At 45.7% G+C, this 12547-nt stretch overlaps 1 protein-coding gene across 1 annotated transcript; it reads right to left on the bottom strand.

Annotated features, from left to right (window-relative positions):
• Positions 1-1269: 1269 nt before the first annotated feature.
• LOC142988197 (MAP/microtubule affinity-regulating kinase 3-like) lies at positions 1270-11228 on the bottom strand. Its single transcript, XM_076137282.1, has 17 exons — positions 10664-11228; positions 9332-9526; positions 9166-9219; positions 8573-8621; positions 7722-7787; positions 7008-7078; positions 6501-6557; positions 6242-6376; positions 5650-5751; positions 5392-5511; positions 5198-5297; positions 4990-5102; positions 4509-4617; positions 4141-4337; positions 3379-3476; positions 2344-2604; positions 1270-2260 (listed from the first exon to the last, which is right to left on the bottom strand). The coding sequence occupies exons 1-17, from the start codon at positions 10712-10714 to the stop codon at positions 1891-1893; spliced, it is 2148 nt and encodes a 715-aa protein (XP_075993397.1). The 5' UTR covers positions 10715-11228; the 3' UTR covers positions 1270-1890.
• Positions 11229-12547: the final 1319 nt, after the last annotated feature.

The raw sequence follows: 12547 nt of genomic DNA, 5'->3' as shown, positions 1-12547 counted from the left end.
TGATGTCACTTCAGAGCCCTGCTGGTGTTCTATGCATACTTACCAGACCAGAACCTGCTGTAGGCCCAGACTGCTTTAGTGTCTAAAGAAGTTGCTGTGTGTTTAATGAGCGCTCCAGTTCATCATCAGGCACAAACATTAACTACTACAGAAACCTGGAAACAGCAACGTGCCACTTCTTACAACGGCACGAACAACCTGTGTGTCCGTGTGACACCGCCCAGCGTGGGCTCTGATGGGCGGAGCCAAAGCGCCAGGCACTTAACAAACTAGAGAAACACTCAAAATTAATATAAAAATAAACTAGATTTACATCAAACTGTTTTCATAAGCTTTCCTTTTTTTAATCATTTGATCGCAAGTCCCATGATCCTTTGCTGCAGCTGCGTTCGGCCATGTTTAAAGCGCAATGTGAAGCTGCCTCTGATGTCCCAGGATCATGTGGAAAACCCCACAGAGGTCATAGGTCACAAGATATGACTAGAGGTGAGGAAGGAGCAGGTCCTGCAGAAGAAGAACACTACTGAGTAACAACACTCAAGATGTTACAGCCTGGAGCTTTGATTCAGATATTATACTGCTGCAGATTCAGATTTGAACTACATCTCTCTAACCAACACAGGGTTAGGGTTAGAGACCTACAGACCTGAAGAGAAGAAGAACATCTACACACTGAGACTTACAGAGGAACAAAAACAGTGAGTGATCTTGTAAATGACAGCAGTAATCTTTGAGGTGGTGTTCAGGGGCAGATGAGATGTTTTACCCTCACATTGGGCCTCTGGACGTTATAAACTAACAACTGAAGGAGCTTTGTGTGGTCTCACTGAACGTTTGGCTGCAAGTGACAGCTTAGGGAACACGTCAGGTCAGGGTCCTGCAGGCCTGCAGACCGCTTTGACCGCTCCTGAACCTGCACAGTCCCGTTTCCTGTTCAGTGCACCTGAAAGCTAAGCAGCAAACAGAAATAGAAAATCCTAAACACAGATGATTCTTCATGTATGTAGATTCTAGCTTTATGTCACACTCACCTGTCTGTCTGCACACACCGAGGTCACACTCACCTGTCTGTCTGCACACACCGAGGTCACACTCACCTGTCTGTCTGCACACACCGAGGTCACACTCACCTGTCTGTCTGCACACACCGAGGTCACACTCCCCTGTCTGTCTGCACACACCGAGGTCACACTCCCCTGTCTGTCTGCACACACCGAGGTCACACTCACCTGTCTGTCACATTTAACCTTCTTCCCTTCCACTCAATCAACTGTCATCTTTTTATTGCTTATTTTGTTTACATAAAATGTCTGAAATATAAATGAGTTTTAAGCCAACGTTGGAAAAAATAAAAGATTTCAAGAATAAAGTTGTAATTTTTCAAGAGAAAAAGTATAAATAATAGAAGAACAAAGTCTTAATGCTCAAAGGTTTTAATGTGGTGATAATACTGGGGTGTGTATTCAAAGTTCATCATTTACACACAACTGTTCAAATATTATGACTTTATTCTCATAAGATTTGAACTTTATTCTTGAAACCTCACCTTCATTTCTTTAGAGGTCTTTATCCTCCCGCATCCTACAAATGTGTTGGTTTCCAAAAACAAGCAGGCAAAGCCGAACCTGATGGTTCTGCTCTGATAAATGACTTACAAATATTAATCAGTTAATTACAAACTGTATTTGATTACAGTTGACGTGATGTTTGACCAGCAGTGCTGCTCAGGAAGCTTCACTCAATCTGTGCACGCTCATGTTGGTTAGTGGTCAGTTTTCTTCTCTTTCAGTAGTTTTGGCATTTATGAGCTTCCATACAGACCAGGCGAAACAGTAAAATGACCTAAAACACCGTCTGTCTGTCTGTCTGTCTACCTGGCTGTCTGTCTGTTTACAGCTTAAGCTCATTGGCGATCTTGGAGGCAATGTTCTTGAAGGCGATGGATGTGCCGGAGATGCGTTTAAAGCGGACGCCATTGAGCGAGAGGCGGGGCAGCTTGCACACTTCCATCTCCCACTGAACAAGGCTCTCGCCGCGGCCATCGCCATGGACGCAGAGGAGCAGGTAGCACTCACGCTGCTCATAGTCACAGTTGTTGGCATCCAGGACCTTGCGGATCTCACGCATCATGTCCAGAGGCTCCATCGAGGATGTGGTCTTCATGCTCCAGGTGAAGCGCAGAGCTCGGGGCTTTGAGTCCTTCAGGTGGGGCGGGGGCGGCGACGGAGGCTCCTCCCTCTGGTCCGACGCCACGTTACGGCTGGATGAGGAGGAAGAGGACAGATGCTTTATATATAAAACCCATTGAGAGAAAAACTCCCATAATACCTGGTGTGGTCCTACCTGCGGGTGAGCTTGGAGGTGAGCTTGGAGAACAGGTTGGTGGACCCTCGGGATCGGGACGCCGCGTCATGCGAGAGGCTGGGCGACGCGGGCGGACCGTTGTAGGTCGCAGTCCGCCGTTCACGTAGTTGACCGCCGTGGAAAGTGCTGCGGCTCGCTGTCCCACGGGGGAAACGCAGCCGGTCCGGGGGTGTGGCTCCACTGCTCACACTGTGAGTGGAGGCTCCGCCTACTGACCTCTGAGTGGGCGTGGATGCTGAGCTGGAAGGTGAGGCAGAGAGAGTGTGGGTGGTCATGTGTCATGTGACTACCTTTGGCAGAAACTTGAAACATAAAAAGTGAATTTGTTTCCTTGCTCAAGAGTTTTTAACTCAACCTGGTTGATCAGGCTATTCTCTCTAACTCAGCATCTCTAACAGCCGTCCGTCCACTCTGAACAGGCTAATCCAGGCTACAGGTCACACATGAGGCATCAGAGGCCCAACTCAAACCTCCTGATTGGGCTGATTTAACATCCTGATGAAGGATCTGGTCTACAGGAGCAGTAAACTCCATCAGTTAAGAGGGACCATGTGTACATTTGATTTTTATTATAATGTGTTATGAAAGTATTTTTATGGCTTTGCATCACATCGATTCCACACAGGATGCAAGCCAGCAAGTTGATCCTGACGAGATCGCACGGCTGATTAATGTCCATCGGCAGCGTTTTCAGATCGCATTGTGCAAAGCACGGACCAATCACAGTCCACAGTGGTGTCTGTTGTCATCGGGGGGCCAATGGAGGCGGGCACACACACACACAAAATGTTGTTGAAATAGAGGCCGCAAGCGACTTTTGGGCCCATGGCGACGTCATTCCATCTTTGCCTCTGTAGCATTGTGCCGTGTTCCCTGATTCCTTTCTTTTCAAAAGCTAAAAGTCAAACTCAATAAACTAAACACTAAATAGAAACGGTCAAACACTCTAACCCTACCACTAAATTGAAAATTTGAAAACAAATCAAAGAAATACTAAAGACTCTGACTTGTTACCTGTTCTCTTTGCCATTCTGGATGACAGAGGGACGATCTGTCGAGTTCCTCTCACTGCAAACATACGTGTTCCTCCTCGTCATGCTGGAAGACCCTCCCTGAGATACAGGTGACACATGCAACAAACACGTAAAAGTGATATTACAGCAACTTTACTAAATCACATGATCTTTACCCGCTTCACCTCTGACCTCTGTGTGTTCCTCTGTCAGTGTGTAGATGTTCTTCTTCTCTTCAGCTCTGTAGGTCTCTAATGGACCCTTATGGATCCGTGTTGTTGTTTTTCTACAGCAGTGGTTCTCAAACTGTGGTACGCGGACGAATCAAATAAAAATATCGGAAATGCGACTTAAAATAAGTTTAGCCGGTGCCGGCGCACTTGTTAGTGAAAATCACGGACAGCAGCACCCCCAAGGCTAACACCTCCTCAAATCTCTGTTCTTCTTCTAACGTTTGTCCTCACAACGCCCTGCGTGTCTATCTGCACTACATCCTGTCAGCTACTTCACGTTATGGGGCGACATCACACGAGTTGCAGACCGATGAGAGAAGGACCTGGAAGTTACTATAGGAGAGAGATCCATGACAACATACCACGGGTTCAGAGTCAAAGGTCAACACAATAGTATGTAACTAAACTTCTCGTATTCATGGATCCATAAGGGTCCATTAGAGAGCTACAGACCTGAAGAGAAGAAGAACATCTACACACTGACACAGACACAAACCAAGTGACCAAAACAAATCAGTGTGATCACTCACGGTGGGTGTGGCCAACTTCTTCCTGCGCTCTGGGATGTCTGCTGTGTTGGTGTTGTTGGCGTTCCCCAGCAGGGGGCTACCCCCCTCCACTGGACTAGATGTCTTGTTCTGACCTCCAGCTCCTTGTTTGAGCTCAGCTGCTCCTGCTGCTGTCTGACTCCTCTTGTGGTGAGGAGCAGCTGAGGAGGTGGGACACACTGGGGGAAAGGAGGAGCGGAAAATGGGAAGAGTGGGGCGAGGAGTAGCAGAAGAAGAAATCAGAGCATAAGAGCGTGGAAGGAGCCAGAGACAAATATTAGTTTGAAATATTTAGTTTTAATTTGTATTCAACAACTTAGATCTGATCTAAAAAAAAAACACTCATCTACCCTGGTCACTGCATCGTCTCTGCTTGGATGAAGATGAGGAGGAGCGTTGGACGAGAACATGAGCAGGCGAGGAGATGCTGCCAGAGGACAACGAGTCACTCACCTCCACCTGGACAACAATAATGTATCAATAAGCACTTCACAAACTCCAAAAAATGAGTTTGTGTTTTTCCAAATCAAATCGAGTTTAATTGAGAAGCCCAATATCACCTAAATGTGTGAAAGGGCAGCAGACTGACCAGCCCCGCCCAGACAAAGAGGAAATTCAGAGAGAGAGATTCTCTCTCCTGAAGTATGCAGTCAAAGAAGGTTGCATTTTCATTATTATGCTTATAAGCATCAGGAATGTTTCACTGACTTTGACATCTGATGTTTTAAGCTTTAATGGGTGAATGAATGCAGGAGAATGTTTAATTACTGTGGGGTCAATTAAGCCACTGTATATGTACATACTACAGGTTTTCTTAGGGTGACCTCTGACCTCAGCTGCCTTGCGCCCCAGTAGGAGGTAGGTGGCAGTGATGTCGTTGTACTTCATCCTGCTGAGCGAGTCCTGAATCTCCTCCCTGGAGTATCCCATGCCAACCATGACATCTGCAACAGAACAGAACCACACAACTCACAACACATGCACTGTGTAGGTCTGTGCCAGTGTATGTGCGTCTGTGTGTGAGTGTTTGCGTTTGTACCAATCCTCTTCTGGTCTGTGATATCCAGCTCTGGCTCCAAGAAGGGTTTCAGCGCCTGTTCGTCAACACCAGCATTGATCCAGCGGTCCTTCATTATTTGCTGAGCAGTAACCAATAAGAACAGCAGGATTATTACAACGTCTGCACTGATAATCGATTTATTGATGGGTCATGTATTGGTGATACAATCGGACCTCCAGAGTGCATCGTTTGCCCGGGTTGAGGACCAGGAAACGTTTGAGCAGATTTTCACAGTCTGTTGACATGTAGAAGGGAATCCGATATTTACCACGCAACACTCGCTCTCTCAGCTCCTAGAGAGAGAGAGAGAGAGAGAGAGAGAGAGGGGAGGGAGAGGGGAGGGAGAGGGAGAGAGTCAGAGAGACACAGAGACTAACAGTAAGGCAGACAGAGAGATGGAGATGTATGTTCATGCACATACACACACTAACCTTGAGGTTCTGTCCGTCAAAAGGCAGAGAGCCACTGACCAGAGTGTATAGGATCACACCCAGACTCCACACATCCACCTCAGGGCCGTCGTACTTCTTACCCTTGAACGCACAAATGAACACATGAACACACACACGCACACCAAAAAACATCATCACAAAAGCCTGGAGATACAGCGATGCTGTCAGTTACACCAGATCACCCCAGCAACTACATTGCAACACCCTATCAACCACTTTGAACCTTGGGACAACTAATCAACCACTGAGAACACCTTGTCAACAACGCGTTACCCTCCTCCTAATGCCCTAAATCCTATGAACCAACAGCAAAGCTTTTGATCCCATATGGCTCAATGCAGACATCAGTCACCACCTCAGTCGCAAAGAACATGGAAGGTTTGCTTCGTCAGCAAGCACACATGCATTTTCTTCATCAGGTCTATGATGTTTAGTTGGTGGAAACTTAGGGAGTTTGCTTGTAAATAGTGTGTGTGTGTGTGTGTGTGTGTGTGTGTGTGTGTGTGTGTGTGTGTGTGTGTGTGTGTGTGTGTGTGTGTGTGTGTGTGTGTGTGTGTGTGTGTGTGTGTACCTGGAAGAGTTCAGGAGCAGCGTAAGGAGGCGAACCGCAGAAAGTGTCCAATTTCCCGCCAACAGTGAACTCATTACTGAATCCAAAATCTGCTATTTTAATATTCATGTCAGCATCCAGGAGGAGGTTCTCCGCCTGAAGGAGAGGAGAGGTAACATGGAGAAGAGAGGAAATAAGGAGAGGAGTTCATTGTAGCAGATGAACTGCAGTCTGGGAAATCAGACTGCACATTTTATAGAAACAAGTCAGTGTTTGTTACCTTCAGGTCTCTGTGAACGATGTGCTTCTGGTGGCAGTACTGCACCGCTGACACAATCTGCAGACACACACACACGCATGAGGTACAAATCCAAGGGAACGCTGGGGCAAATTTCCAATCGGAGAGCTTTGGGTTGAAGCTGGTCTGAGAATCCAGTAGAATGCTGAACCTTGTACATTTCTGCCTGCCTGCCTGCCTGCTTCCTTCAAATCAGAACATTCAAATCCCTTTATTGATCCAGTTATTAAAGAAACAAACACCATCTTTCACTGGCTATTTACATTTTGACATGAGAATTTGGAAAAACCGAAAAAACTTCATCACTCTTTACAACGGCTCCACCCATTTTACTGCTCTGGAGTGGAATAGACGCTGGTCCATACTGTTGCCATGGTAATGGCACATATATGAACTACAGCCAGGAGGATGGACAGAGCGCATAGATATTGTTTGTGTGTGTGTGTGTGTGTGTGTGTGTGTGTGTGTGTGTGTGTGTGTCTCCGTTACCTGTCTAAATTTACATCTGGCTTCCTTCTCCTTCATCCTCCCATGAGCTACGAGGTAGTCAAACACTTCACCTACTCACACCCACACACAATCATAACAAAACATGACATCAGTGGTCAAAGGTCTTCTTAATCGAATCAGCGTGGTATATTAATTTCCACCTGAATAGAAGGATTACACCACAGGACAAGAATGTGTTGGATAGAAGAAAACACAATGGATACAATCACAGGTTTGTCCTGAGGATGGTGCTAGGTGAAAGGTCATGAGGTCATAAAATCAAAAGGGCTCATCCTCTGATGACTATGAATGTCTCCAGCACATGGCAAGGACATCTGGACAGCAGTGGTGTATATCTAACCCTAACACCACCAACATTAAGATACATTTTAAACCTACTATATACTCTCTAAAACAAGTTCAGTTTAAAATCTGTATTAAGCCTCTGACTTGTTCTCATGTTGAGCTGCATTTCTTCACAGATAAAACACTGGTTAATGTGTGACTTTTTATTAATGCACTGCTGGAATATAAACAGGATATTTTCAGGAAACCATAAGTTTTAAATAAGCAAATACATAGTATTACTTACTACACATATAATCTAATGCCTAAAGACACTAACTGCACTGTGCTGTAACTCCAGATTACAACAGTTATTCCCAGTATAATTGATCGGTGGTTGAAGTTGCAGTGAAAATAGTTTCAACTGACCTCCACTGGCGTATTCCATCACCAGGTACAGAGTCTTCTCTGTTTCTATCACCTCAAACAGCTTCACTGCACACAGACAGAAAACAGAAAGAGGGTGAGAAGGGCAGGAAGAGAGGAATGACAGAGCTAAATATGTCAAAATCAAAGATGGCAGAGAAAGAGAGCAGGAAAGTGACAGTGACACAGAGGGACAGAAGGACAGAAGTCAGGGTGGGGAGAACAAATGATACTGAGCTTTCCACTAAGCTGGGTTTTGCATTTAAAGTTAAGAATTGAAAAATGTGAAAAGCAAACACTAACATTTCACCAAAACCCTCAAATCTTGCAGAAAAAAATTCATGTAAACAGCCTTTGTGTGCGTTTGGTGTAAGGTTGTTTGTGTGGTTACGTAGGACATGAGGTATCTGTCTGATGTCCTGGTTGAGGGTGGTGGATGTTTCCAGAAGCATGCCGTGTTTGGTTTGTGTTGAATTGAAGGAGAGAAGAAGAAGTTACAGCTCTACTAAACGCAAAGCAACAGCAGAATGTGAGAACTTATAGAGAAGAGCAAGAGGTGGTGGACAGCTCCTCCATGTTTACTTCTCATCTTCATCACTAAACCTATTCACCAACATCATTTCATCAAACATGGAGAACTCACTGATAAACTTTGCTGAACTTCACCTATATTATGTGTAAATCCTGCAATGGAAACATGGCGAGAGACAGGCAGAGAGGAGCGAGCAGGTTTGAGAGAGGACATAGTAAGGAGGAGGGAGGAGGAAGGAGGAGGGAGGTTGACACGTGGTCCACAATGTAGAGAGACAGACAGGCAGAGACGAAGCTGCAGACATTTGACATGGGACTCTCACCAATGTTTGGGTGGTTTAAGATCTTCATTATTCTAACTTCCCTGAAGAGCTGCAAACAGACAAAGACCCAGACAGAGGAAAAGACAGAGAGTCTGGATTACTAATGAGAGCACACACACACGCGCACACGCACACGCACACACGCACGGATAAATCATGTGCATGTTACGTTGTGTGGCATTTTGTTCAGTCCACTGGGGTACGGGTGGATAATCTACTCTGTTGCAAAATAATTGACTCGCAATCAATTTTGAACTGGCAACTAAATACTGTAGAAACACGGAATCAGGGCGGCTCTGAATATTCCAATCCCCAAGCTGTGTCTTTTTTCCTTTGCTGGTGTCACTTATGTGTTTTCATCTATGAAGGCACAGAATGATGAATGTTTGTCTATTAGACGGTGTGCAGTGTAGCTTTTCTAAACTGAAATAAAAAAGGTAAAAACAGATGTATCATTTGTGAAATGTTCATGAGGAACAGAGGGTGAACGGGCTCTTCAATCAACAGGCACCACATTGCGGTGCAGCGCAGGTATGGAAACCAAACGCACCACACGGGCTAAAACCCAAGGTGCGTTTGATGAACCGACCTACCTTTTGCAGGCTGGTGGGGTTCAGCTGGGTCTTATCAATGATTTTGATCGCCACCTATGACGACAGGAAAATGATGGACAGTCAATACCTGACATACTCTGGCCTTCTCTGTATCTATAAGCACACTGATCAATAGAATAGTGACAGGTATTGACAGGCATCTCACCTCTCGGCCAGTCAGGATGTGTCGTGCCAGTTTTACTTTGGCAAAGTTTCCCTTGCCGATGGTTTTTAACAAACGGTAGTTTCCGACATGCGGTGACTCGTCACTGCCTGAGGCCGGCGTGTTTTTACAGCGAGTGGCATTAGAGCGGGTGGGACGTGTCGCCGCATCTTTACGCCCATTGTCCACAGAGGTATGCTGAGAAATCCACACACACACACACACACACACACACACACACACACACACAAACACACACAAACACACACACACACACACATCAGGGTTTCTGCACATTTCAGCAAGTTACATTTTAAAGACTTTTTAAGACCACTATGAGTCACAGAATTACTTGCAAAGTAAATGAATAAATGCACATTCAACATGAACATTCAGCTGAACATGACTACACAGAACTGTGTACACAAGTGTAATGTGTGTGTGTGTACACAACAACTAGGCTACATTAATGAAATATGGGGCTTGGGGGGTGCGGGGCCTCATCATGATCTTGTGAGCCCTTCTGGGAGCCACGGCGTCACCAACTGCTTTTCAGACTAAACAACCTGTGGAATTGAAGCATATTACTACAAAACAAACAAACCAGAACTCCCTCAGTAAGAGCAAGCAAAGAGTGAGTCGCTCAGGTGTCAATGGTGTGAGCATCTCAGTCAGTGGAGAAGCTTCTGCAGGTCTTGTCATGTGGACCCCTGGTTTGCTTTACAGGTCACTACACCTGTACCTGTTACCGCTGCATCTTTGTTATGGCTATCGCCTGCTGAAAGCATCTGGGATGCTTGTGTGTCTGATTCTCCCTCGCCAAGTGGGATAATTATGCCAGTATTCTGCCAAGAAGGAGGGCAGTCCAGAGCACAGAAGAACTACATCATGTGCAAGTGAAGAAATCCTACAAATACTCAACCTTTACAATTTAAGGGGTATGGTATCAGAACTTGTAACTTTACACCACACTCTTACAAAACCCAGAAAGAGGAACATGTCAGCATCACATGATACATATTAAACAACCACAGCTTTCTTACTAGGTGAGCATATAGTATCATTACATTCCTGCATGAATGGAGATAAAGTCACGTTAATATAAGGCCTCATTTATACCTACATGTTTAATACCTTATTTATTATTTTGTAAACTGCATCCACTTATTGTATTTACAAAAATATTATTATGATGGTACTTATTCGCCTTGTTACTGTTATTATGATTGTTGGAGCAGTTTCTCCTCTCGTCCCAGTTCGGCTCGGTTCTTCCTCTCTCACTCTGAGGTTACCAGGTTAAACACTATAAAGTGTTTAGAGTCCAAACGTACTCACATTTTCAGCGTCCCGCTCGTTGACAGTAGGCAGGGGGGTCCTTGCGGACATGATAGCCGGGTCAGTGTGCAGGACGTTCGCTCAAGAGAAGCGGCATGGACCCGACGGTCCGCCCCGGAACACCCGACTGACTAACCTGGTCTCTGCCAGTAGTTCAACTTCAGCCTAACACTTGTCAACCGTTGTCTCCTCGAGTTCTAACCAGACGTAGCTGATTCCGGTTCTGAGTGCGCCACCAGAACGTTGTCTGTCTGGTTACGGAACCGGTTCTTTTCCGGTAGTTTTTCTTGACACAGACGTCAAAATTAACTGCAGCAACAGTTACCCCAGCTAGCCAACTTAGCCAAGTTGCTAGTAAGCCCGGCCGAACCGGGAAAGCCGGTATGTGGATGTGGGACTACACGCGGCCCGGCTCTGCTTGTCAGTCTGTAGCTCCCTGGAAGCGAAACGTTTGGTATGTTCGGTCTGAACAGGAGGTGCGGTCCATACCGGCCCGCTCGGGTTCTCCTTCTCTTCTACGGAATCAGAGTGTGCTAGCCGCTCAATTAGCCACATCCAAGATGGCGGTTGGACCAATCCCTCCGCGACGAGCGGAAGTGACGACAGGACGGCGTCAAAGCTTATTGGTTTCTCTGGCCGAGCAGCAACGTGTTGCTAGGGTGACTTGAGAAAGACCTGTTTAAACTGGATACTTCTAAACAATACAAATAATTCCATTAAATATGAGAATGCAAAGACGTGTTTATAGTTATGTGTTTATTTCTATCTAAGTCTAATTGGATCTCAGTGCAGCATTTGACTCTGTTGACCCCCACATTTTGATCCAGACAGAGACCTGGTTCTGGTTCTGCTCTTAGCTGGCAGATCAAAGTTGTGGCGTTCCCCAGGGATCTGTCTTGGGGTCCATTCTTCCATGAGGACAGATTACTAACCGGGATTGGATGGCGAACAATTTTTCTCCACTCAAATTCAATTTTAACCTTAGCTATATAAAGTGACTTGAGTTGAGTTGAATTCAATTTCAACTTCTTTATTTCAACTTTTTTTATTAAGCGCCAAATCACAACAGAGCAACTGAATACAGAGCATTGAATAAAAACCCAACATCCCTCATTAGCAGCACTTGGCAACAGCGGTAAGGAAGACCTCCCCTCTAACAGGAAGAAACCTCAGGCAGAACCGGACTCTAGGTGGGCGGCCATCTGCCTTGACTGGTTGGATAAATACAGATACGACTGAAGTTTTGATTGTTGCTTTCGAGTGCGGTTGCCACAGTTTTCCCCATATGAATTTTCTTTTTGCTTTTCTGTTTTGTGTTGCGGCACCTCAAGAAATACCTCTACTACACTTGCTAAAACATGGCGGCTACTGGCCGCAGACGTTTGTTTCCCATCAGCAATAAACATCCCAAAAGATTTGGTACTATGAGGACCCATAAAGTTCCACCAGAACGTCTCCTGCTCCACAAGGGGACAAAGAACTTTGGACCATGTTTACACCAGTGTAGCTAAGGCATACAAAGTCACTCCCCTCCCCCACCTTGGTCACTCTGATCACCTCTCTTTGTTCCTGATCCCCAAGTACTCCCCCATCATCAAACAGATCAAACCCACATCAAGGACCGTCAAGATCTGGTCCGAGGGTGCTGATTCCATTCTCCAACAGCAATTCCAACAAACAGATTGGAATGTGTTCTCCGCTCAGGCCACTACAGACTCCCTGATTAACATTGACATTCTCACAAACTCTGTCCTGGATCATATCAACAGGTGTGTGGGCAGAGTGACATCACTTAAAACAATAAAAACTTGCCCCAACCAGAAGACCTGGATGAACAGAGAGGTTCGCCTTCTGCTCAAAGCCAGAGATGCAGCCTTCAGGTCG

Source organism: Genypterus blacodes, unplaced genomic scaffold (genome assembly GCF_046128005.1).
Source record: "Genypterus blacodes isolate CSIRO-AG114 ecotype Tasmania unplaced genomic scaffold, CSIRO-AGI_Gbla_v1 ptg000301l_1, whole genome shotgun sequence".
In the NCBI taxonomy this organism is placed as follows: domain Eukaryota; kingdom Metazoa; phylum Chordata; class Actinopteri; order Ophidiiformes; family Ophidiidae; genus Genypterus; species Genypterus blacodes.
Note: the sequence above shows the minus strand (reverse complement) of the source record. Positions and strands in the feature narration are given on the sequence as shown.